The sequence below is a fragment of the Narcine bancroftii genome, chromosome 2 (assembly GCF_036971445.1).
Source record: "Narcine bancroftii isolate sNarBan1 chromosome 2, sNarBan1.hap1, whole genome shotgun sequence".
NCBI classification, from domain to species: domain Eukaryota; kingdom Metazoa; phylum Chordata; class Chondrichthyes; order Torpediniformes; family Narcinidae; genus Narcine; species Narcine bancroftii.
Window position 1 is genome coordinate 246,174,437 of NC_091470.1, and position 27,911 is coordinate 246,202,347.

Consider the following 27,911-nt stretch of genomic DNA (forward strand, 5'->3'; position numbering starts at 1 on the left):
TTTTGTCAATTTAATAAATCACAATTCAAACTTCCATCTGCACAGGTTCCTCCTTAAAGGGAGAAAAGTTCAAACCAACAATATCATTTTAGTACAATATATTTGTAGCTTTGTCAGTAGAATTATATGGTGAATGGATGACTGTACTTTTAATTATATTTAAGTTATTTGTTTTAAATTCAAATATTTTAAGGGAAACTTAAAAAAAATGCCAAAAATAATAGAGGTGATTAATTTTAAATTGAAGACATAAGACAAATGTTCTGTTCTACATTGTTGGTACCATCTCTTAATGAGTTAAATGAGAAGACAGGTGGACCATTTCCTTACCATCTGCTTTGTCAGATGCATCATCTTTGTATCAAGCAAATAAAGAACAGGTTAAGAGTTAGTGTGTTCGATTTCATGTACAATAAATAATCATCACATGTGAAATATCACTTTATAGCAGAGACTTTTCAGAAACTATAGATACTGTGAACAAAAATATTTAAGAAAAAAAACTGAAAGAATTCAAAGGGTCGATAGGAGTGATTTGTAAAATGTACATTCTGAAATAAGTCAACACGAATCTCAAAATATCATGCATTTATTCAGTATCAGGTGTTTGACTGATTGGTGGCAGGAACCAAACTTGTTGAAGCAAGACCAATGCCAATGTTACTGTCACTGGTGGTTATGTGCACCACAGGAAGTCATCATGTTGCTCACCCAGAAAATGGCCCTTTGGCCAAATCCTTTTATTCTAACTGTGATGCATATCCACACATCCTATTTGCCCACATAAAGCCTGTATGCCTTGACTCCTTTCCTATTCAAGTACCTGTCCAAATTCCTTTCAAACACCATTATTGTATCTGCCTCTATGACTTGCTTTGACAGCTCATTCTGTATGACTACCGACCTCTGGATCAGCCATTCTTAACAGGGGCCATAGCACATTTAAGAAAAAGCCTCATTTTCATTTCACTTATTGTCACATAATTTTTAAAAATGTTTTTGTGTAGTTGGAGAGAGATGCAGAAGAAACCAAAACTTGACTGCCTCGCAGATCAGGGGTCCTATTTTGAGTAGAGTTCTTGGAGTGGGAGGCAGAGGCAAAAAAGGCTGCTCTGGTTGAAACACTTGCTCTTCAGATCTCCTTTGAATATTTCCTCTCTTCTGCTTAAATCTATACCCTCCAGTTTCAGACTTCCCCAACCTAGGAAAAAGACTGATTTTCTACCCAATCTAGTCCCATCCTAATGTTACAAACCTCAATGAAGTTAGCCCTCACCCTCCCACATTCCAGAGAAAATAAATCCAGTCTATTCAATTGCTCATCAAAAGTAAAGCGATCCATGCCAGGCAACATCCTGGAGAATCTCTTCTGCACCATATGATATCAGCAGTTAACAAATCCAACTGTGGCAGCGATTGCAGGCTATTACATCCCACAAAGCGAGGGCAAATACCATAAATGGCTGTGATGCTTCACTACCCATAAGCTGAACATCTTGTGTGTCTGCTTTGTGAAGAAGAACTCAACAGTGCCTACAGGAATCTCTGCAAAGGCTGAGGACCTTGTGATATCTGTCTCTCAGGCCAACATGAACCCTCGCAAGACATCAGACCCAGATGGCGTACCTCGTAAGGTACTGAAAATCTTTGCCAACTAACTAGCCAGTGTATTCACAGACATTTTCAACCTCTCACTACTGCAGTTGGAGGTTCCCACCTGGTTCAAAAAGGGCATCAATCATCTGAAGCCAAAAGCAGAGTGCGCTGCCTCAACGATGAACATCTTGAAGCACTCACATCGAGTGTGATGAAATGCTTTGAGAGGTTGGACATGCTAGAATTAACACTTTCCTTAGTAAAGGACTGGATCAAATGCAATTCATCTACTGGCACAATCACTCCAGAATTCTCAACTTGGCTCTGAACACCTAGACAACAACTCACACATACTGTTTTTCATGGACTGCAGCCAAGCTTTCAACACCATTGTTCCCTCAATACTAGCTCCAAACCCTGGAACTCCGCACCCACTTTTGCAATTGAATCCTTGACTTTCTCATCAGAAGACCAAAGTCAGTATGAATTGAAAACAATGTCCCCCCACCCCCCCAACTTCACTGACAATCAACGGGGGCACACCCCTAGGATGTGTGACTTAGCCACTGCTCTACTCCCTCTACACTATGATTATGTGGCTTGGCACAATTAAAATGTTATCTACAAGTTTGCCAATGATAACACAGCTGTCGCTAAAATCATGGACGTCAATGAGGAAAAGTACAGGGAGATATAGATCAGCTTGTTGAGTGGTGTCACAGCAACAACAACCTTGCACTCAACGCAAGGACAACCAAGGAGATGATTGTGGACTTTAGGAGGAAATCAGGAGAACACAAACCAGTCCTCATCGAGGGGCCAGCAGCGCAATAGGTCAAGAACTTCAAATTGCTGGGTGTCTACATCTCTGAGGATCTGACCTGGAGCCTCCTTATCGATGCAATAAAAAAAAAAGGCTCATCAATGGCTATACTTTGTGAGGAGCTTTGTCTGCCACCAAAGTCACTCGTAAACTTCTACAGGTGTACCGTGGAGAGTATACAGACTGGTTGCATTAATGACTGGCATGTAAATTCAGGTTGTACTACTATAATCCGGTGCTCTGTGGTCTGGCAACTCCCGTGGTCAGTTTTTGAATCTGATACCATTAGTTTGTGGATCTGACTCCAGGGTAGCGCTATAAGCAGTGCTAATGTGCCAAAATCTGTTTATACACTGCAAACGAGTGTTTTGGTGATAGTCCTTTTAATTTCTTATGTTCAGCTGTATTTTAGTCCTTCAGGATGTCATCATGATACATAGGGAGCTCCCATACATGTCTATTTCTGTTTTCCAGCATTTTCTGTGGTCTGGCAATGGCCAGGGCCTAATATCACCAGACTAAAGAGTACCAACACTTAGGACCAGAAACATCTCCAGAGGGTGGTAAACTCAGCCTGCAACATCACGGGCACCAGTATTCGCTCCATCAAGAATATACACAAGAGGTGGGGTCTGAAGAAAGCACCCTCTATCCTAAAGGACCCCCAACACTACAGGCCACGCACTCTTCATTCGGCTACCATTGTTAAAGAGGGACAGGAGCCTGAAGATGAGCACTCAGTAGCATAAGGACAGCTTCTTCTCCTCTACCATCAGATTCCAGAATAAACAATGAACCATAGACATTACTTTGTTTTTTTTTGTACTATATTTTTAATTTATGTTGTAAGGTGGTTAATATTAAATGTTTGCACCGTGATGCTGCCGCAAAACAACAAGTTTCATAGCATGTTCATGACATTAAATTCTGATTCAGAATTGTACCAATAATAATTCTTTAGCAATTTATGATTTATACATTTGACAATATAAATATATGGCAAGAACACATCCTGAAAGAGAGTTATAGTTTTGCCTGCCATACCCTACTGTTCTCGAGTCTGATGAGATACGATACCATAAGGTAACTATTGTCTATTTTAGGTATTTCTTTTATTTATTCATGCATCAAGTTATGCTCAACAAAATTAATTCAAAAATGTATCATCTACTTTCCTTTAATATTCTTAAATTCCACTTCCCACTATTTAACCCTGCCACAAATGATATTCTGAAACCTCTTAGGAAAAGTTTCAATAATTTGATCACAGCAGAGTTAGTGTGATGATTAGTGCATGTTTTCACAGCAGCAGTGACCTGCATTTGAATCTGCCTCTGATGTCAAGGAGCTTGTACTCTGTGTTAGCGTGGATTTACTCCAAGAGCTCTGGTTGCCTCCCACATTCCAAAGACGCACAGGGTTAATAAGTTAAGTGAAATCTGAACTGATTGACTGGGTGTATTTGGCCTGCGTGAGTTTGTGGCCAGAAGGGCCTGTTATCGTGCTGTATAAATTAAGATAAAATAGAGAAACATGTTACACTGCACTGTTCTCCCAAAAATCAGGTCAAAGTAAATCTGTTATGTGATTTTGCATTTGGTGTATGATTGGCCTAAGTTGTGCCAAAAATATCCTATACAGTTTCATTGCAGAAAGATAAGGGCAACTCAAAACTTTTTTTCATTTAGAGGCCAGCATGAGCAGAGACACAATGTTTTCACCCGAATATTCTAGGTAAGGAAATAATGAATAAACCATGGTTTGAAAAACGGAGAAAGCAAGACATATTAAAAAGACATGCAAATAAATGGCATTGGCATTTCAGTTCTCCATAACCATTCGGCCAATTAATGAGATGTCAATCTATGGTGTAATTGCACTCAAACCTTTTGGCTTCAAATCCTTTATACAAGAATTTATAAATTTCAGAACTGGGTTCATCAATTCCAAATTACACCCTGACTCATTTCTCTCACCTCACCTCCCTATGCTGGCTACCTCTTCTCAGTCCTCATGCAGAATCTCAACCCATCATGATTTTATTTTCAGTAAGAGTTTTAAATAAAAAAGGTTAAAAATTGCAAAAGTAAATGCTCTCTGAATCAACAAACAACCCCTTGGGAGCAAACATTCAGCCAGTGGAGTGCCCTGGTTGTGCTGCACCCACAGCATCTGTTTGATTAGTTTCAATGAAGTTGTGTTTGAATAAAATGGCAGCATCCAGGATGAAGAGCTAGCCGGTGCTGCTCGCCGCAGGGGTGACTCTCCCAAGGTGTCTCCCTATCCCTGTCTGATCAGAGTGAAGCTTTATGTGCATATTATTAAGTATATTTGTAAGGCTTTATCTTTAAACTTGGGAAAAGGGGGTTAATTAAGATGGCAGCAGGTTAGAGCAGTGGCTAGAGCAACTCTGATAAAACACTCATGAATGGGGTTTGAATTTAAAGGAAGGTGAGCCGAGGGCCTGACCAGGACACGTGTGGAAGTGAGTGGGGTTGCACAGAGGACCTGACCGGGAAACTGGCATGGAGGTGAGTTGGGTTGCACCAAGGGGCTGACTGAGTCACATGCATGGAGGTGAATTGGGTTGCACCAAGGGGCTGACTGAGTCACATGCATGGAGGTGAGTTGGGATGCACCAAAGGCGTGGAGATGAATCAGGTTGTCAATGTGAGGAAGAAGGGCCGAATGCCTGACCAGAACATTTGGGTGGAGGTGATGCACCGAGGATCTGACCAGGACACCAGGATGAAGAGCTGGTTGATGCGACTCACTGCTGGGCTAACTCTCCCAAAGTTTCTCCCTAACCCTGCCGAATAAGAGTCGACATTTTTATTAATATTAGGTATATTAATAAGGCTTTATCTCTAAACTTGAGGGAGGTAGGGAAGAGGGGTTAATTAAGACGGTGGCATGGTTAGTGCAGTGGCTCGCACAACACTTACAGCGCCATTGACTGAGTTTTGAATTTAAATTTAAATTTCCTAAGTTACAGGAATTACTTGTTTAAAATGAACATTAGACTACAATACTGACTTTTTTTCAAATTTCTCCACATTTTGCAGTGTCTTTTATCTTTTAAAAAGCATATTCTTAAGGCAGGTCTATAAGTTAGGCATTGCAAGGGTGAGTCTCAGTCAACTGGAAAATTTGCATTTCCAGCATCTGTGATCCCTGTAGGTGCCAGATAATGGGGCATTGACTGTACCACTATAAGGTTACTCTTCAGCTTTCGACACTCCATGAAAAGAATTCCCAACCTAATCTTGTCACCCAAATTCTCTTGTCCCAGTAACAATCTTCTGAATGTTTTCTGCACCCTTCCCAGCTTAATGATATGGTTGTTTTTCCAGAACTGTCCATTAGACTCCAAATATGACCTCACCAAAATCATGTATTGTTGCAACATATTCCAACTCTTGTACTCAATATATTACAGCTTCTTCTCCTCTTCTTGTGCTAATAATTTCTCATTGTTCCCCAATGAAAGCTTGGTGCATTTCAGTCACCTCATTCTCCACAACCAAACTGTTTTGTTTTTCATGGACATAGTTTAGAAATGTTTACCCTCTCTGCCCTAAGTCTGTCCCAGTTTAGATTGTGATAATTAAAGTCTCCAAAATAACTGCACTATAATTTCTTCACCTCCCTGAATATTTATTCTTTATTTCTTCCACTTATTGGTGACACAGAATGCAACAAATCTATAACGAATGCTCCTTTCCCTCAACTAAACAGATTTCATCTTTGACCCATGTGTAACATCCTTTCTCCTCAATATGCCTTTTAATTTTCTACCTCTCCCTTTCTTCCTTTAGTCTTTTCTTAACACTTTGTATCGAGGAATATTTAATGCCCAGCCTTGCCTCTGCTTTGGCCAGGATTCTGTAATAGCTGCCACATTATATTCCAACATCTCAATCTGCACACTAACCCTATTAACCAAACTTTCTGCGTTCATGCGTAGTAAACAAAACTTAGTTACTTCATTTCCATTGACCCCATGCCTTTCCTATTTTTTCAGAATTTCTTTGTCTTTAATTTTATCTCGGCATTTTTCATATCTCTAACTCTGTTTACTGGGACAATCTTACACTTGAATATTCCGCTCCTTCCATTTTTCATTGCTTTCTTAGCCACTTTCACTTGTACTCCAACATTCCATATCCAGCTTTTTACTCATCTGTTTCTACCCTCAGGATTCCTCTCCTCCCAGTCAAAAAAAGTTTAAACTTTTCCTTCGAGCTCAAAAACTTTCCTGAGAGGTCCTCTTCTTGTTTTCCAAACATTATTTCAAATCTGCATTGATAAAGATGACTACATAAAATTTCAAAGACAGTTAGCACTGATTTTCCTTATCAACAATTTATTGATCTGCAATAAAGAGTTTTGGTGAAAAATCTTACCAAGTGAAGAATAGGCACCTGTAGGTACATTGGATACAATTAAACGGCTTGTCCCCGAATGCCCAGTGGTATGTCGTGATTTTGCAGATGCAGCAGCGTTAACATCTACATCACTTCTAGACCGTTGCAAACCACCAGGAGCAGCTACAGACTTTGCACTTGGACCTGAAATAATCCAGCAAAAGAAGTAATTCAATTTTTTTGAGAAGTATGACAAAAAAAAACAATTTCAACAAAATAAAGCTGACATCTTATTAAGCATTTGAAGAAACACAATAGTCTACACTGCACATCAAAATAGAAAGAATAGTTACATTACAGATTCCAAAGTAAAACGCAAAAATCTGTAGACACCACGGTTGAAGTAAAAACACACAAGGCTGGAGAAACTCAGCAGATCAAACAGAGTCCTTTATATAGCAAAGGTAAATATACATACGTTTCAGGATTAAGCCCTTTTTCAAGGTATGGAAAATTGCCGGCAGGCGTCCAAATTAAAGTGGGGGGAGGTGTGGTAGCAAAGGCAGAAGGTAATAGGTGGAGAAGGGAAGGAGGAGTCACCAGCAAGCAAGGGGAGGAGGGATGGCTGGATGAATAAAGAGGGAAGGGGGGAAGAGAGCTGGAAGGGAGAAGTGGTGGGGGGGGGGGAAGAGAGCTGGAAGGGAGAAGTGGTGGGGGGGGGGGGTGGGGGTGGGAGAGAGAAGAGCAGGTTAGCAGAAACCAGAAAAGTCAATGCCATCTGAAAATCAGGTGCTGTTCCTCCAATTTACGGGTCGTGTTTGGTGAGATTGTACTCAAGGCGTGGTTATGAACTGAAATGGTTGACGACTGGGTGCAGACAGAGCAAAGGAGCCTGCACCCAGTCTCTCTCATGTCAAGAAGGCCACAAATGGAGCACCGGATGCAGTAAGTTAATCCTGCGGATACACAAATGAAGTGCTGCTTCACTTGAAAGGCCTGTTTACCACACTCACACCCACATCTCCTCCCTCACCACACTCAACCTCATCACCTCTGGCCATGTCTCTCCCACGGCCGCCAACCTCATTGTCTCCCATCTCCACACTGCTTGCTTAAACACAAATCCAACCATCCAGGTAGACACATTGTTTCATCTTACTTTGACTCTATCTTTTCTCCCCAGTCCAATCCCTCCCCACCTACATACTCTTAAAGTATTTCCCTTCTCTTTCGACAAGAGACTCGACCAAACACGCTCTACCACCATCAACAACTTTGAAATCAAACGAGTAGCCTTGGGTACCCACATGGATACCAGCAGTGCCTGCTTTTTTGTGCAATAGTCCATGCTGGAAGCTGACACAGGCAAGCCCCTAAACTCTTTCTCCTGTATATCACTGACTGTATCAGGGCTGCTTCATGCACCTGCAAGCTTGTCAACTTCATTCACTTCACGACCAACTTCCACCCTGATCTCAAACTCACCTGGTGCAGCTTTGACCATACTCTCCCATTTCTGGATCATTCTGCCTCCATCTTAGGAGACAAGCTTTCCACCGATATATATTACAAACCCACCAACTCCAACAACTACCTTGACAACACTTCCTCACACCTTTCCCTCTGCAAGGATTCTATTCCTTTCTCTCAATTTCTCCATCTCCGCCACATCTGTTCCCAAGATAAGGTTCTCCAGTCAAGATCTTCCAAAATGTCTGCCTTCTTCCACAGGTGTGGCTTCTCCTCCACCATCATCAACTCAGTCCTAACCTGCATCCCCTCCATTTCCCACTCATCTGCCCTAGTCCTCTCAACCCCAAACACAACAAACATAGAATTCCCCCTTGTCCTCACCTACCACCCCACCAACCTCTGCATCCTACACATTATTCTCTGGAATTTCTAGCACTTACAACAAGATCTCACTACTAGTCACATCTTCCCCTGTCCTCCCCTCTCTGCCTTCCATAGGGACTGCTCCCTCCAAGACTCCCTCGTACACTCGTCCCCCCAACTAATTGCCACGCCCCCCCACTCCTGGCACCATCCCCTGTGGCTGCAGAAGTGCCACACTTGCCCATACCTCCTCCATCACCACAGTCCAGGCCCAAACAGGTTTTTCTCGTGAAGCAACACTTCATTTATCCATCCGCAAGATTGATTTACTTTATCCGATGCTCCCTTTGTGGCCATCTCTACATCGGAGCGAAACGGGGCACAGACTGGCAGATCACTTTGCTGAGCATCTTCGCTCTGTCCACAACAGTGACAGAGACCTCCCCGTGGTCAACCATTTCAGTTCTGTGTCACACTCCCATACTCACATGTCTGTCCATGGCCTTATGAACTATCTCACCAAGACCACCCGTAAATTGGAGGAACAACACTTGATTTTCAGGTGATATTAACATTGACTCTTCTGGTTTCTGGTTCCCTTCCAGCTGTCCTCACCTTCCCCCACCCCCTTCCCTCTTTGTTCATCCAGTCATCCCTCCTCCCATTGCTGTCCTCTCCCTCCCATCTCCACCTCTTACCTCCTGCCTTTGTGACCATGCTTCCCCCGTACTCTTTTATTTGAATGCCTGCCAACATTTTTCCATACCTTGATAAAGGGCTCAAGCCTGAAATGTCGATTATGTCAACTGTGGCTGTAAATCAAACTTTGGAATCTATAAAAACACACAATGTTGGAGAAACTCAGCAGGTGAAACAGAGTCCTTTACTGTATATAGCAGAGGTAAAAATACATAACTGACATTTTGGGCTTGAGCCCTTTATCAAGGTATATATAAAAATGTTGGCAGGCATTCAAATAAAAGAGTGGGAGAGGCATGGTAGCAAAGGCAGGAGGTAAAAGGTGGAGAAGGGAGGGAGGGGACAGCAGTAAGCAAGGGGAGGAGGGATGGCTAGATGAATAAAGAGGAAAGGTGGGGGGGGGGGGAGGAGAGTTTCTACATTCTCCCCATGACTATGTTGGTTAAATTTAGATACACTGCATTGTAACAGGACAATTCGGCCCTACGAGTCTGTGCCACCCAATTCACACCCCATTAACCTACACCCCAGGTACATTTTGAAGGGTGGGAGGAAACTGGGGCCCCCAAAGAAAACAAACATAGGGACGGGAGAATGTAGAAATTCCTTACAGACAGCTGAATTCTAACCTACATCCGATCCAGATTACTGGCTTTGTAAAGGCATTGCACTAAACGCTATGCCAACTGTGCCATCCTACACCAACAGTGCCACCCTATATCATGAAAACCTGCAGAGTTTTGAACTGAAAGCCGATCAATCTTGCTGCCAGACTAAATTATATTAAGAAAAAAACAGGATATGATACAACCTTTGAATTTAAGATCTGTTGCAGAAATGTTGTCAGAGATAATAATTAAAGAAAGCTTTAACATAGAACAATGCAGCACATTACAGGCCCTTCAGCCCTCGATGTTGCGTCAACCCATATATCCCTTCCTAAAAAAAGTATTAATCCCTTGCTACCCCATAATCCTCTATTTTTCTTTCAACCATGTGTCTGTCTAAGAGTCTCTTAAATGTCCCCAATGTTTCATCTTCCACCACCATCCCTGGCAAGACATTCCAGGCACCCACAACTCCCCGTGTAAAAAAAAATAGCCCCGATGTTTCCCCTAAACTTCCCTCCCTTAACTTAGTACATATGTCCTCTGGTGTTTGCTGATCCTGCCCTAGGGTGACCACCCTATCTATGCCTCTCATAATCTTGTAGACTTCTATCAAGTCTCCTCTCATCCTTCTATGGTCCAACATGAAAAGTCCAAGCTCTGCTCACCTTGCCCCAATCCAGACCACATCCTGGTAAATCGACTCTGCACCCTCTCCATAGCTTCAACATCCTTCCTCATCCTTCCTCTAATGAGGAGTCCAGAACTGAACACAATACTCCAAGTGTGGTCTTAACAAAGATTTGTAGAGTTGCAACATGATCTCTCTGCTCCTGAATCCAATCCCCCATTAATGAATCCCAGCATTCCATAGGCCTTCCTAACTATCCTATCAACCTGTGCAGTGACCTTAAGAGATGTATGGATTTGCACCCCAAGGTCCCCCCGTTCATCCACATTCTTAATTAACCAAGCATTAACCATGTACTCAACCTTCTGGTTAGTCCTTCCAAAATGCATCATCTCACTTTCTTGGAGAAAATTGAGCTGATCAGTAAGCATTGCTAGACACTTTCAGGTGGCCGGGCCAAAATCCCCGATTGTAAAGTCGCATATTATGCCCAAATGCGGCTGTCGGGAGACCACTTGAAAGCACAGGAGGCACCTGCGAGGAGAACTTTGTTACCCTCCTCCAGGAGGGATAATCGCCGGAGCACTGAGGTCCCCCCCTGCACATGAATGCAGACAGTCAGCTGGCGAGTGCCTGACAGCTCCCCTCCCAGCTGCTCCTGCCTCCGGCAGGGACGTCAGGGCAGGGGCAGTTGGCATGGGCCGTCAGCGCGGGGACATCCCACGCGGGACGTATCCACACTGATACCTCTGCCCCGTTCTCCCAACAGCCCGACAGGAGTCCCCACACTGTGGGGGAGCCGGCGCGGGCTCTCAGTGTGGGGACGCCCCACATGGAACATCCCCACACTGACAGCCTGCGCCGGCCACCCCACACTGTGGGGACTCCTGTCGGGCTGTTGGGAGAGCGGGAGTGGGGACTCATGTTGGGCTGTTGGGAGAGCGGGTGTGGGGACTCATGTCAGGCTGTTGGGAGAGCTGGGTAGAATATCAATGTGGGGATGTCCCCGCGCTGATAGCCTGCGCTGGCTGTCCCAGCTCTGACAGCCAGCCATCCCAAACCTGACAGCCTGAAGGGACAGGAGCTGGAGTGCGCTCAGAGGCGTATCCAGTGCAGCTGTCCCTTCAGGTGGCCAGCACTGCATTTTTAGCACTGCCTCCTGAACGGCAATTCAAAGGGCCGCTTCTGCTTCTGCAGGTGCATTCTTGGTGGAGAATGCACCTGAAGAAGCCTAATGTGAATTTATATAACAGAAGATCCTAATTAACAAACTAATTAAAGCTTTTCAGATGGTCATCGTTGGGGCAATATCAAGATATAGATATTACCCAGAGCAGCATGGCTAGCATTGCAGTTAGTGCAATGCCTTTACAGTGCCAGCGTTTGGGAGCAGGGTTCAAATACCACAAAGTCTGTAAAGAATTTCTACATTCTCCCCATGTCTGTGTGGGTTTTCCTCAGGGACTCAAATTTCCCCTCCCACCATTCAAGAACATACCAGGTGTGTAGATTAATTGGGTGCAAATTAGGTGGCACGGACTCGTGAACCAAAATGGCCTGTTACCGTGTTGTATGTCTAAATTTAAGAATCTTCTTGTGCAACTCTATCAGGATCCAAATATGAGAGCTTAACTAAAATAAGAACTCATAGAAATGAAGTACTCCAACTCATTCTCTTGATGAGAGATTGGTTATGTGGCAGAAAAAGGGTTAGGATGATAGTCAACTATTTAAATAGGAAGGAAATAGTTTATAGTGTATTCCAAGGATCTATACCTGATTTCAACTAAAATAACAAATGCTTCTTAGAAATGTTACAAATCGGGAAATAGGTATAATCAAGTACAAAAGTAAAACAAAGACTGATGACAGTACTAAGAAAGAGTATTCGATCACAGATCAATCCACAGGACCATAGAAGCAGCAGAGAGGATCACTGGGGTCTCCCTCTCCTATCCCCTCCCCCCGCCAAACCCCACCTCACTGATGTGATCTACTGGGATTGGCGGTTAAAAAGGGTTCACAAAATCAGAGAGAGCCTTTCCACCCTACATGCAGCATCTTCCAGCTACTCCTGTCAGGAAAAGATACAGAAATATTAATCAGAATCGCCAGGCTTCTTCCCACGGGTAGTATTACTGTTAAACTGTTCAAAGAACTTTCAGTTACTCTACTATATATTACTAACATTTATTTTAATATATGTATTGTGCATCTGTATCACTTGTCTGTATGTGTGTTACGTCTGTAAATGCATAGGCATTGTTCTGCCCTGTTGATTGAAGAACGCTGTTTTGTTGTGTTACACTGTACAATTGGATAACAAATGAACTTTGAAGTAATAATGTTGGGAGCTAAGTACTACAAAGCAACTGTCAGGTGAAATCGTACCATTTGGATTTTAAATCGGGTAAATGTGAGGTCATCTATGTTCAGACATAAATATTTGCAATTCACAAAATGATTGGAACAACAGAAATTACATATAAAATTGGTGCTTCTCTATAAGCATTAAAGTATTCTTTATCTCCAGAAGGCAAAAACGTAATGGGGAAGAACTTTTGTTTCATTAAAAATCCATGGAAAAATCCTATTGAACACACAGCACTGGTCAACAAACCTTAATTTGGGGAAAAAAGGTCTTTCATTGCATCACCAATATGTCATATAGGGCCCAAGGGCCAAATTAAAAGATAATATGTCAGTTATAATCTTCAAAAACAATCATGATTGAAGATATTCTTTTTCTTTTGAAAAATTGCCAATATCACTCCATTGTTCAAAACATTTGTAAATAACAGACTTATTCATGCAACCTCTCCTGTGATTAAGTTGTTAAAGTCTTTTATCAGGGTTTGGATATCTGAGCAATAGCATTATTAAGAGCTGATCATGTTTGTCACATGGAACAAATCAATTTTTTTGACGATGTAGCCACAATGGTCAAACTGTTCCTGTTTCAAAAGTGAAAGCAAATTAAATTGAAATTCAACTAATCATGTGGGCAGAGAATTAAAGATACATGAGAGAAAGTGAAGATAATGGATAAATGGATACTTTGACAGGATTTGCCTCTCCATTGATCTCTACTGGGCTGCAGCTCATTGCTGAAATTCCAGATACTTGGATGAAGGAAGACAGCATCATGTTCTGATGCTGCTGCATTTGAATACAGAGTAAATTGAAGAAGAATGTTGCAAAGGGTCACTGATTAGTCAAATGACCAAGCAAAATTGTGATAATTTTGTCAAAGTCTGAGATTATCCAAGATGAATTACTGTATATTTTGGCAGACAAGTTGTCCCCTATTTTCTGGCTACTTGAGGTGCCCAGTTGTCCAGTGTATAAGTCGACCCTCAAAGCTCGTGATGCTATTAATCGGTAAATACATCGACCTCCAAAGATGTATTGATCTGCTGGGTGTTGGCTGGAGGTGATTGCTATCGTGGAGGATCCATTGACACAATGTAACATACGACGAAAATATGAAGCGATTTCTAAGTTGAAAGTGACAGAAAACCAACAATTGAGCTGCTGGAAGATAATGTGATGTGCGTGAGAAGTTGGTAAGAGATGGAGAAAGAAAGAAGAGACTTTAAGAAAAATACCAAAAAGACAATGTTCTTTGAGAAAAGGAATCACTCGTTGACCAGAGTTGAAAAATCACATTGCAGAATGGGTATATGAACAGAGGTAAGATTGCTACAAAGCATGGCAGATTATGTTATATTTTATATTGTATATAGATATATTTTAAAGGATATATATTGTGACAGTTTTTTTAAAAGTCACATACAGATACAAACACTAGAAAACAGATCTTATTTAAAATACTGGAGCTCTGCTCAAGCCGAACAATTTAGGCACCGAGTGTCTTAGCACACACTTTGAAGGATGCCTATAAGGACTTCACAAGTAGGTGTTAATTGGACATGTTGTGGAGTAATGAATTATTGTTTTGGAAAGCAACAGATGAATGAACTCGGAAGATTAGGTCTGGAGCTGCAGTCTGTCTAAGTGCAGTTGGCTGTTCAAAGGGGGTCATGTGGTTTTCTCTGAGTGAGGGGGTGGGGGGGAGAGAGAGAGAGGGAGAGAGAATTCAGTTCTACAGTTAAGCAGCAGCAGCTGGGACTAGAACAGGACAAGCTGGCAAGCTCATGGAAAAATCCCATTTTGAAGATAGATTCTGAGTTCTTAGTTCATCCTGGTCAAAGCCCTTGTGGTCTATACAAGAGGAGATGGCTGGCTGCATAATGTTTCACTTGAAATATGGTAAACAAAAAGGAATTCTGTGGTGACTTAAAAGAAAGAGGTTATCATCTGGAAAACCTTGATGGGGCAAGTTTCTTCGGCAAGACACTTAAGTGGCTGTTCAGAAGGAATCAGTTGTGGGTGTCCAACTAGCAAAAAATCTCTCTGAAAACCGACAAGAACCTTCCTGAGCAGTAACCATTTACCTTTCAAGCACCAAAGCCTGGTGAAATTCATAAATGATAAATTCTGTGCACAGTATAAGAATTGCCTGATACTGGTGAACTTGGAGGAGTGAGAAGTGAGATTGGACTGTGAATCAAATAACTTTTCTGAACTAACACACACATCAAATACAGGTGCGCTTAGAATTAGAAGGGGGTTAAGTTACGTTAAGTTAATAGTAACAAGTTAAAGTTTGATCCTGTTTTCATGTTTAAAGATAATTAAAAGCGACTTTTGTTTAAGTAACCATTGGTCTTGGTGAATTTCTATTGCTGCTGGGTTTTCGGGTTCTCTGGATTCATAACAATAGTTGCCAGAAATAAAATAAGAAAATTTGCACTGCAGTGGGTAAAGTCACACCCAGACCTCAGTAAAGATTTTGACACTACAGTCGGCTGATGCAATCGTTTCATAAACAGGAAAAATCTGATATTATGACAATGAACAAAAATTGCCCAGAAACTACCAAAAGATCTTGATCATAAAATTTTAAGTTTTCAACAGTTCATTATATGAAACCACCATGAATTATGAAACGATAGGCAAGAGAAAAGTGGAATTGAAAGGTGTTAAAACTGTGCAAACCAGAAGTACATGCCATGAAAGGGCCAGGTTTACCATGGTGTTATTATGCATGGCCAACGGGACGAAGTTAAGACTCATGGTAATCTTCAAATGCAAAATTAAAGCGAAAATAAAATTCCCTGCAGGTATTTTGTACATTTTCATGAAAAAAAATGGTGTAAAACTATGAATAGACAATATGTGCAACAGGTGGCCAGGTGGTTTATGCAAAGAATGGAGTTTGCTGCTCAGAGATTTAAGCAAAGAATGGAGTTTGCTGCTCAGTGATAAGCTTCATGGGCACTTAAATGAGAAGACTAAAAGTAGATTTGCATTACATAATACATACATGACAGTTATCCCAGGTTGTTTGACGTCTCCATTGCAACCTCTTGATAACTGCTTGAACAAGCCATTTAAAGACCATGTGTGCGAGGAATGGAATACATGGATGTCGAGTGCAGAAAAGTCATTTACAAAGGTCGGAGCAGTGCATGCTGCATCGCTTGATGTGCTGTATAACTTCGTGCTGAAGGCATGGGAGAAAGTTTAAGTAGAGACTGTGATAAAATAGTTGAAAAAGTCTGGTATCTCTTGTGCAGTTGATGGCAGACAAGATAATTTATTGTGGGACACTGACGACAAAGCTGAAACCTCCTAATCAGATACAGACTGGGACCCATATGATGACTGTTTAAACGAGAGCCTGGATGTTCTTGCCACCATCTTTGCTTCAGATGACGATAGCAAGAGTGATTTTGAAAGGTTCTAAATGGCTGTTGTTTTCAGACGATTATAGTGATTTTGAAGGATGCTTATTGTGTTGTTGATTTGAATAAAAATCTCAATGAAAATCTGTCGCAGTCGGGTTTTGTTTTTGTTTTTGAAGGGTCAACATATGGTGAATCAGTATATCTGGTGTATAAGAAAGCCCTCATTGTTTGAGTTTTTTTTTGTTTCACGACTTCACTTATACACCGAAATATATGGTAAGTTGGAAAGATTGTGTGAGAAGTTGTGTGAGAAAATGTGATGTAACTCAAAGATATGGTTCCAAGCACAGAAATCAGCAAATCCTTATTGATGTGGGAAAAAATAATGTAAAGCAATTATTTGGAATGTTACTTGCTCACATGAAACTGGAAGAGAAAAGGCTGTAAAGTTACATTAGAATTGCATAATGCTGTGATTCAATTCCAATTTTGAACACTTTATTCAAAGCTCGGAAATATCATTTTGGGAAGATTTATTGGCCCTGGCACAAATTCACCAGCTGTTGGGGTAAAGTGTTAAATCATATTGAAGAGTTGCATTGATTTCTTCTCTCTTGAGTAAAGAACAACTAAAGAATGATCAAATTTAGACATCAAGATGCTTACAAGATTTCACAATGTAGAGAAAGAGAACTTGTTTGTTAGGGTAGTCAGAATTCAGAAGCAAAATTGAAGGTAGGCTGCTCGGGGTTGATTTCAGAATGTCATCATTCAGTGGCTTGTGACAATCAGGAACAGTTAGTCACAAAATATTAAGTAAACTGAACAATTAAAAACTGAGATTTTTAGAAGCAAGGATATTAAGATCATAGAATAAATGAAGTTTGATGACATAGAGATCACCATCAGCCATAATCTAAATGATACATTGGCAGAACAGCTGAATGACACACTTGAGTTCAGATCTGCATAAAATGATGCCACGGTCAACACCTGTGATTACTGGGTATCTCAGCAAACTAAAGAAAACACCTTAACAACCAAAATTAATTAGCAGACAAGTTTGCTTCCACATCCATCTGATTTAACCTGGCCTGCAGAGAAAGTGACGATTTCATCAAAACCAAGCTTGTTTGGGACAAGTCATCTGGATTGAAAGTGATCAGATTACAAGATATGCATAAGGATGGATGTTCAACTATGTTAACTGGGATGCATCTTTATTCTTTAAGTTCTTCATGTTAAAACATGAAATACTAACCTTTTGATGTATTTCCAGTTGCAACAGACCATTTAGCTGGAAAGGCACGGCTGAAAAGAAACCCAAATAGGTCACATCAACCTTAAAACATGTATAAACAAACAGTATGCCAGTTCATCTCACCATATATCATTACATTAAAATCTTTTAAGCAAAAATACCATTGGGAGGGCCACCATCTGCAGTTGTCATCTTTATTAACAATCTGCAGATAACCCAAAAATTGGTGATGGTGCTGTTGAACAGTGAGAGTTGCCTTTGGATTCACAATGAAATTGACGGGTTGATAAAGTGGGCAGAGCAAAGACAAAAAGAATTAAATCCAAAAAAAATATGGTGCACTTATGAGGAATAATAACGTTATGATATCTACAATGAAAGGTAGTATTACTGAACAATAGAGAGAATTTGATTGAGATATCCAAGTAGCCCCAATGGTAGCACACGGATAAATAAGATGGTTAAGAAGGCAAACAGGATTCTTGCCTTCATTGTTGAAGAAGAACAGACAAACAAGAGGTTATGGTGCAATTATACAAGTCAATGGTCAGGCTACAACTAGAGTATTACATGCAGTTCAGGTTGTCCCACTCCTGGAGGGATTTGATTGCACTGTAGAAGAAATTCACCAGCCATAAGAAACACTGGATAGCCTCGATTTACACTCCTTGGAGAAAAGAAGGTTGTGCAAGGGATGTGAATGAGATATAAAAAGAATTATAAGCAGCATAGATCGGCCATAGATAATAAGTGAATAGATCTGGAGAGAACAAGAGATCAGAGAGAGAAGTTCAGGTGGATCAGGAATTCTGAACTGGGGAGAAAGAATCTTCAATCTGGATTGAAAATTCCTGGCCAAAGATATGGGAACAGGGGCAACTGTGGCAAAAGAAGAGCTTGTGGCGGCATACTTTCTCATGGCCAGCGAGCGCCCGAGGCAGCAATATAATGTCACCATGCACACGGTGATTGCGCTTACACTGCCCTTAAAGTGGTGCGCGGTGAATTTGAATAAAACAGTCGTTAGTGACATTCAACGTGATGGCTGTGTCTTTCTTGGCTGTAATCAACTCCACAAGCTTATCATTCAGGTTTTGGATTCATTAAAGTGGGGATGTAAGTGGGTGAAGCCGATATCTTTGTTGCAGATGGGTCATTCAAAATAAGAGGGGGAAAGATCACAAAGGATTATTAAAACATAACAAGGGGTAAGACAGGTTCCTGGTTTTTTTTTTGGGGGGGGGGCGGTGATTTTAGCATAAAGTGAAAGGAGAGAAAGTATGCAATCTTTAAAAGAAGGAAAAAACCTTTTATTTCAAGATTGTTCATTTTTCACTTTCTTTTGCATTCTCATTCATCTTCCAATTACGTTTTCTTTCAATCAGATCAACTGTGATTACCATGTGTTTATTGTTCCCTCTTGGTTGATACCATTTGTTGTGTAACCTGGCCTGTCTTGGTTCAACTCCCAATCATAATCATTCCTTTTTCCCTTTTCACTACTTCTGCTTTTCTCCATCTTAAATACAGGTCTGATTTTAACTTTTTCTTGATCTGATGAAAAGTTAAGTTTCTTTCATAACAGATGCTACTTGACTAACAGGAAAGGAGTCAGCATACAGGAGGGAGAATGAAAACTTGGCTAAATGGTGCACCAACAATAACCTCGTACTTAATGTCACCAAAATCAAGGAGCTAATTGTTGACTTCGGGAAACCAGAGGTGTACGATCCAGTGATCATTGGTGGATCAGAGGTGGAGGGTGAGCATATTTAAGTTCTTGGGAGTTACTGTTTCAGAGGATCTTTCCTGGAACCAACCCATTGATAGTATTATGAAGAAAGCAAGTCAGTGCCTCTATTTTCTCAAGAGTTTATGGAGGTTTTGTATGACTTTGGAAACCCTGGCAAATTTCGACACGTGTGGTGGAAAGTGTGCTAACCAGCTGCATCACAGTCTGGTATGAGAATATCTCTGAAGGTAAAGCCCTGAAAAAAGTAGTGGATACAGCCCAGGACATCACAGACAAACCCATTCCATCCATCATCAGGAACATCTGAGGGGAACGTTGCCATCAGATAGCAGCAACAATCATCAAGGATCCACACCACCCAGCACACGCTCTGTTCTTGCTGCTGCCAACAGGAAAAAGGTATAGGTGCCAGAAGACTTGCACCACCAGATTCAGAAACAGCTGCTACCCCTCATCAATCAGAGACTCATTTAAGGACTCTTAATTTTGCACTTTGTTATTTTTTTTCCTCCTTTCTATATTGCACAATCAGCGGTTTACACTTGTTTCTTTGTTTACATGTGTACACTGTGTACAGTTTTTTTTGCACAACTAATAAGTGGTAATTCTGCCTGCCCCGCAGGAAAAAGTATCAGAGTTGTATGTGATGTCATGTATGTATTCTGAAACTCTGACAATAAATCTGAAATCTTTCTCATTTCATTTCAGACATCCAACAGCTGAATTTCTTGAAAATTGAAGCAATTGAGTTCTGATACTTGAATGAGATTATCAAATTGCATTTCATATTTTAAAATCTGCATTTTAGTCATCCAAAATAATATGATCCTCTGACAAAGAAAGAAGATTAAAACCGAAGTTCACATACATTATAAGATACTGACGCTTTGGATTTATTTCAACCTTTAGACTTGAAAAAAAACCAACACATTTCCATCTTCTCATTTTATATCAAAATTCTCAAGCGCTACTTTTCAAAATACCATCATCTCAATGATTAACATCTCTTGATATATCTTATCAGCATCCCAAAAAGACAGTCCCTCCTCACTTCCATTTGAAATACAAGCAGACTTTGCTCTCTATGATGCTAAACTTTCAGCATTCTTTGTCCATCACTCAATTTTCAGTCAACTTAAATTTTAAAGAGCTTTAAGCAGGCAAGTTTCAGTCAGTATAAAAATATGATGATGTGCCACAACTCAAGTTAAAAAAAACCTAAAACCTTTTCATACTTAAGGCTTTCTTGTGAGCTGGAAGATGATCGATCCGAGTGAGGAAGAGAAGCAGCACTAGTGGAACTCTTCATGTGAGCCTGAAAACCTTTCTGATAGGAAGGCTCCAGAGAGTTATACAATGCATCAGCTTCTGCAGGAAAATGGTTCCGAAGACTCCAGTACGTCCTAACCAGGAAAATTAAAAATAACATTTCAGAATTTTTGAAAGGAACATAAGGTGTTAACGATATTATCAATATCATCTAAGTATTGTTGGAGAAAAGAAAATAAAGAAGCTAATCAACAAAGGAAAAATAATGAAATAATTGTCAATCTCTTATTATTATGTCACCAGTGGCCCTCAGAACAGGAACAAACAAAATTCCAAATTTACTTACGTCACTAACAATATATATATTGAAAAACTATTCAGGGAAAACTGAAAAATATCCTGTCTCCACTGTCTTCTGCCTCGTATGTTCCAAGACAATTGGCAACAAGGTGGCAAGATGTTTGCTTACGATAGAGTAACACAATTGAGTCCTACAAACGTAAATCTTTTCCAGTAAAATATACTGATTACTGCCCCATTCATTGCTGAATTTTCAATTCTGAAACTCAAGGATCAAGACCAATTATAGTGTTGCAGTTTGGCAAATATATTTGAAGTCTCTTGTTCTGTATATCTGTGTTTTTGCCCATGGAGGAAATAAGCACATCAGATCAAAAAGCTTTGCAGCAACTTGTATCATCGAATTAAATAAAATAAGTTACAGTTAATTAAACAGACAAAATTTTAACAAAAAATGTGTACATTTGCAGATTAATGTAGATTATAATTAGAGTTTCACTTTACAAACATGTTCTTTGCATATTATATACTTAAACAAATTTATTCTGAAATTAATAAAGGTTTACATCAGAGTAGATTTACATGGTTTAAAAATTTGATCAGCATTTTATGGTTCCTTACTTTCTAGCTTCCTGTCTGGCTTCTGCATCAGCATCTGAAATTCCTTTCTTGATGGTCTCTACGAGAACAGTCACATGCCTAGACAAAATATAAATATTATGCTTCCATTATTATTTTCAACAAAACACTTGGGTGGATTAAGGATACTTTGGGTACATTTTCCGATTTTAATTGATCTGAAATGTCCATCAAATGCTGCAATTTTCCTGCTTATGGCACAATGCATAATAAATGGTAACTGTGACACTTAGGTTATTTACAACATGCTGCAGGCACAATTCAATCAATATTAAAATATTCTTCCTGCAAATTGTCAAGGAGATGGGAGAGAAAGAATGAGAGAAAGGAGAGAGTGTGAAAAATTGGAGAGATCCGTCTGAGACAGTTTAGTAACATCACTTAAAATGACATGCATTTGTTATTTTTCGATTGATCGTTTATTATTTCTCAATCTTTCAAACAGCATGTGCCCTTTTACATTTTCATTAAACATAATCCCATTTTAATGCTTATGCATCATCAATGAACATTGCTTTTATTGATGATATACTTCAGCAGAGTATTTTAAAAAGAAACTTCTGAATCAAACTGTCTATTGATGTTAAAAACAATCTGCTGGAGGAACTCAGCAGCTTAATCATCATGGATGGGAAAAAAAAGTCAACCTTTCCAGTTGGAGCCCTTCATCAAGTCTGACTTTACCAGTCTTGATGAAGGGTTCTGACCCTTCTTTTTCTCAAATGTACGGGGTTCCTCCAGCAGTTTTTTTGCTCCAGATTTCTGCATCTGCAGTCTCGCACATGTATGTTGATGTGCTCCTACTTAAAGTACAAAGTGAAAGTAAACCTTCACAAACCTGAAAAATTAGATTGAGAGTTTATAAATCGGTTTGAGAACTGAATTTTTACTTTATGTTTTCACAAAGTATACATCATAAAATGTGTTGGACACTTACTATTTAACTATAAGTTATGTGAAGTAAGTTTCTTTTAGTCTTTAAATGTTTATATATCAGCAACAACAATAAAATCTATTTTATCTTCAATTTTCCTGGCAAATACTCGCATCTCTGCACATGCCAAGTTTTAAACATACCAGGACAATCAGAGATTCTATGACAAGTTAGACAGAGCACAGGATCTACAACTCAATTTACCTCTATGACAATCATAAGATTGAAAAGATGGGAAAAAGACAGGATTGATTTTCTTTCAAGAGTTTGGTTTTTTTTAATGTTTATACTTGTGTTTTTAAAGTATTTTTACAAATTATTATTTGGGTATTTAAATTCTTAAATAATTTTTCACATTAATTTTATTAGTTTTAAAAGTTTCTGAAGGACAAAGTCATTACAAAATATATAAAAACTCATAGCTTTGACAATAAGCAAAATGGGATAAAGAGGTTTTTTGGCTGTTAAAGCTTTGTGGCACCTTTAGTGCACCATTCAAGGTGTTCTACGACTCACACCATGCACTAACATTGGAGATATTTCAGATCCAAGCAGGTAAATTCATGGTTCAGGAGACAACTATAGGTTGAATGATATGGTTTAATTATATTCAAATTTGTATACCAGTGTCACATATACAATCAGCGTTCTGACTTCGCAATGTGTTAAGAGTATATACAAATTAACTATTAATATCAATTAACTTATTAACTAATTCTCCTTTACAAAGCATTTTGCAGTTTCTACTTCTTTTGAACTTCTCCATCCTTACCTTTCCAGGGAATGTGTTTGCCATTCCTGCAGCAACAGATCTAAAAACTCATAACAGCGCCTGTAAATAATTAGGAAAATTCAATCCTGTGTATTTGAAATCATCAATCTTTTCATGTTTGAGAACTTCAAATGAACAAAAATTATTAATCAGAGTTAAATATATTACTTTTGTTCATTTGTCAACAATTAACTTGTTTTACTTAAAATACATTTTTTTCTTTTTGTCAAGGTTCTTTTAGGAACTTTTTGTCTTTGTCACATGATTATAATGACTTTTTTTTAAAACTCCTTCACTTTCTGCTGTGACCTTCAGTGAAATTAACAGCCCAGAAGAAAATAATTTGGTCCAAAGTGGCTACACGGAACAAAAACATACTGCTCGTGAATCAACTTCCAAGACCTTGGTCAAAAGACCAGCTGTTATTGGTTTCCGATGCTTACTCAGGTTCTTTAAATTAACTTTAGACATAAAGCTCTGTCATAGGCCCTTCATGAACCTGCACTGCCCAATTATACCCAGGAAACCAATTAACCACTAACACACATCTTTGGAACATGGGAGGATATTGGAGCACTTGGAAGAAACTCACATGATCACAGGAAGAATGTACAAATTTCTGACAGAGTGGCAGATTCAATTCTGGAATATTGGCACTGTAATATCATTGTGTTGACTGCTGCGCAAACTGTATCACCCAGAAATGTGTTCCAGACATGCACCACTGATTGATTTTTTTTTTCACTACCCTCTAATACTGCTAACAATTAAGTTTAATCTATGCTTCACAGTTATAGCACCATCATATGACAGAAGTTTGTGCTATGTTCACTGTTCTTCTAATTTTAATCTTTAATTAAAAATCTTTTTAGTCTTCTTCAGAGTCTGGCCATTTGGCCACCATGTCCACACCAACTGGTAAGCACCCATTCATCTGAATTTCATCTTTCAGCCTGTAACCTCCAGTGCCTGGTGACTTAACTGCTCATCTAGCAGTCATTGCGAAGTGCAAAGAGTTAAGTTACAGAGTTTTGGAGGTGCTGGATAAGAGAACTGTAGTAATCTGCCAGGAAGAGCTTGCAAAATTTCACCCTGCTCCAGTGCCATCTTGAAATTACGGTTAGGTCATGTGGGTAGAACTTTGGTATAAAAGTTATAGTGTGTGCCCCCCAAATAGTGAGCAGGAATAAGAGGAGCAGATAGGTAAGCAATCTATAGAAAGCTGAAAAAGCAAAGATGATAGGGGATCTTAACCTTCCCAATAATGACTGGCATTGCCTTGAAGCAATAGGCTGAGATGGAGTGGAATTTATTAAGTGTGTCCAAGATTGTCTTTTCAGACAATCCTATCTAAGAAGGATTTGTACTTCTTAGAAAATGAAATAGACCATGTGTTGAAAGTGTCAGTTGGGGAACACTTTGGAAGCAATTACCACAATTTAGCAAGTTTCAAGGTAATTATGAAAAGGTTGGTTCTCAAATTTATGTCTTCAGTTGTGGGAAAGCTAATTTCAGTGGGTCGAGGAGCAACTCTGGTTGGGGGGGGGGGGGGGGCGGTAAAGAATTGTAAATGTTTGAGACTTAACCCGGCATCTCCAGTCTCCAAAATTATTGAAGTTATGATGAGGACAAAAAAGGAAGCAGGTCACAGGTGTAGGTAACTACAATCAAGCAAGGTCCTTGAGGTAGATAGAGGTAGTTATTAGGGAAATTATGAGAGCAAGAAGATATCATGAAATATCTTTGGCAGTTAAGATCAAGGAAAATCCAAGTCATTGTAAAAATATATGAGGAACAAGAGGGTAGGGAGGGATATGTTGATCGTCTTGACCATGTAGGTATTAAGATAATGGAAGTATCAGATGTATTAGTGTCTTGGAGCACCTACAATAAGGATGGATAAATTCACAGGGCAGGATGAGATCTATCAGGTTATGCGAAACAAGGGAGGAGATCGTCAGATGCTAATGAATATTTTTGGATCTTTGCTAGCAACAGGCGAGATACCACAAGGGTGGAAGACATAATATGTTGTTTATCTATTTAAGAAAGGCTACAGGGATAATCTAGGTAACAACAAGCAGTGGTGGGGAAATTATTGGAGCAAAGTCTAAGGAACAGCATTTATTTTATTTGGAAAGTCCAGGAGTAATTTGGGATCAGCATTATGGTTTTATTAGGGAGAAATCTTTTCTTAATAATTTGATTGGTGTTTTTGAGGAGAAAAAGAAGCCAGGGTGGTAATTTGTGACTATATGTCATACAGTCTCACATGGAACACTGATTCATAATGTAAAGGCATATGGGATCTGTTGAGTTGAACAATTGAATTCAAAATTGGCTTAGTGATAGGAGGCAGAATGTGATGATGGAAGAACTTGTTGTTTTTGATTGGAAGTCTGTGATGTTCTGCAAGAAAGTGCAGAATCCTTTGTTTGTGATATATATATATATAGATATATATATCTATATATATATCTATATATATATATCTATATATATATATAGATATATATATAAAAATAACATGTATGCAAATGCAGATGACACAAAAATTGATGGTGTTGTAGATCGTGAGTAATGATATCCAAGACCACAGCAGGATGCAAATTAGTTGAAAAGTTGGATAGAGTATTGACAGGTGGAGTTTAATCCAAACAACTGAGAGATGATGCAGTTTGGGAAGTCACATAGTAGTTGGAGATATGGCATGGCACTGAGGAATATCGATGAACAATGAGGTCTCAGTGTCTCAGTACATAGTTCCCTGAAAGTGGAAGCACAGATAAGTAGGATGGCAAATAAGGCATATGGCATGCTTGCCTTTACAAGAGATCGAATATAATTGTCTGCAATGGAGGAAGGTCATTATTTAGAGTTATTAAGTAGCCTGGACTTATCTTCAGTGGAACACAAGAGGTTGAGGGATGATCGTAGAGAATTTGATAAGATGAAGAAGTTCAGAGACAGAATATAACATCCAAGGCTTTCTCCCAGGCAGGAGAGGAGATGGCAAACATTTAAGGTGAATAAGGCAATATCTGAGATCTGAGGGGTATGTTTTTAAGAGAATCTGGTGATTATCTGGAAATGAGCTTCTAGAGAGCTAGATGCAATTACTTTATTTGAAAGGTGTTTGGGCAGGGACTGAGATAAGAAAGACACGGCAAGGTACAGGTCTAATAAAGGTGAATAGGATTTGTATTGATCAGCATCCCAGTTGGGACTGACAAGGTTGGGTGAACAAGTTTCTTACTATTCTGTATGATTCTGGTTCTATTAATTCTACAAAATGGACATCATGTGGCAACTTTACAAAATATTGTTTCAATATGGTGAGCCAAAACACCCATTTTTATACATTGCAGATGGCTGACTCCATGATTTTAATTTTGATTTAGGATAACTATTGGGAGGATAAATCTGGCAACATTTTCCAAAAGTTTATTCATCTAAATATTGATGTTTGACATGTTACTGAAAATAATTTCTTCATAAGTTGCTACTCAGTGTTGACTTAATTTACAAGAATAAATATCCTTTGTTAAAACCACATGATTGAAATATATACTTCAAATATCTTACCTTCTCACAGCCACCGATTTTGAAGTACAATTGCTGGTTATTAAGGGAATTAATCTTGGAACATGAGTGTGCTGTGTAAAAAATAATAATCAAATTAGAACCCATTCCCAGAAATTTATGTTATATAATTAAATTTAAAATGTAATATTTGAATGCAAATCATTTATTTAAACTGGACAAGAAATGTTTAAACAATTTTCAGTGATGGCAAGGAGCTGACCAAAACTAACTTCAGCAACAACTTAACACCACATCAATAATGGCTTCACCCTATTGAATGTATTCTCCTTGTCTGATCCATCCCTCCTTGGCTCTCACTTTAAAGTAACTTCTTTTGCTCTTTCCCAGTTCTGGGAGGGGCTTTGATATGAAAAGTTTCCTTTGTTCCCTTTCAACATTCTGAGTTTTTCCAGGAATATTGTTTTTTGTCTCCATGTTGTTCTTAGTTTAAACTATCGTTCTATGATTTTCCTGTGAAATGGGGAAGTCCTGCTGATTGAAATCATTAACACAAGTTCTCAAAGAGAGTATACACAATGTACTCACACGGATGATGCACCTAATTGCTGCTACTCCAGATGTTGCCATCACTTTTGCACAGTTTGGGACAAGATTAAATAATGTAGGCACAATGGCTTCAGCACTATGATCATATTTGTTTCCAAGAATTGTTGACAGGTGCCTGTGTAAATTCCAACAAATGGACTTTGAACAAAACAAAGACAATTTTTTTTGTTAAATTTATTGCTGTATCAAAGAAATAAATGCTGGATTTTCAGATGAAATGTACAATAGTTACCCAATTGATGGCTGCACCTTGCAAATCAATCAACTTTTATTCAAAATAGAGTGTGTCCTTCTTAAGGAAGGAGAATTTCAAGGACATTTCAGCAATATAGTAGCAGTTAAGTTACTGTATTATTAATCCAGACCCGAAAACTCTCCAGTCAAGAAATTATTTATATTTAGTTGATTAAATAAAACAAAAATAAAAAAAACCTAAAGACAAACCCAACTTCAATGAGAAGCTCAAAGAGAGGCTCGAGGGATCCAAATTACACCAAAGAAAGCTATGCCGAACCAGA

At 39.4% G+C, this 27,911-nt stretch overlaps 1 protein-coding gene across 25 annotated transcripts in view; it reads right to left on the reverse strand.

The window, feature by feature from the left end:
• LOC138755198 (CLIP-associating protein 2-like) overlaps positions 1–27,911 on the reverse strand; it is a 378,019-nt gene that overhangs the window by 183,151 nt on the left and 166,957 nt on the right. For 21 of the 25 annotated variants that reach the window (XM_069920721.1, XM_069920720.1, XM_069920719.1 and 18 more), the window contains 8 exons: positions 27,373–27,508; positions 26,827–26,897; positions 23,242–23,301; positions 21,518–21,595; positions 20,563–20,730; positions 17,575–17,624; positions 6,826–6,990; positions 331–354 (listed from right to left, as the gene is read on the reverse strand). In XM_069920721.1, coding sequence (XP_069776822.1) covers positions 331–354; positions 6,826–6,990; positions 17,575–17,624; positions 20,563–20,730; positions 21,518–21,595; positions 23,242–23,301; positions 26,827–26,897; positions 27,373–27,508 — 752 coding nt within the window. The remainder of the gene's footprint in view (positions 1–330; positions 355–6,825; positions 6,991–17,574; positions 17,625–20,562; positions 20,731–21,517; positions 21,596–23,241; positions 23,302–26,826; positions 26,898–27,372; positions 27,509–27,911) is intronic. The other 4 variants (XM_069920727.1, XM_069920718.1, XM_069920728.1 and 1 more) reach the window with 1 other exon arrangement.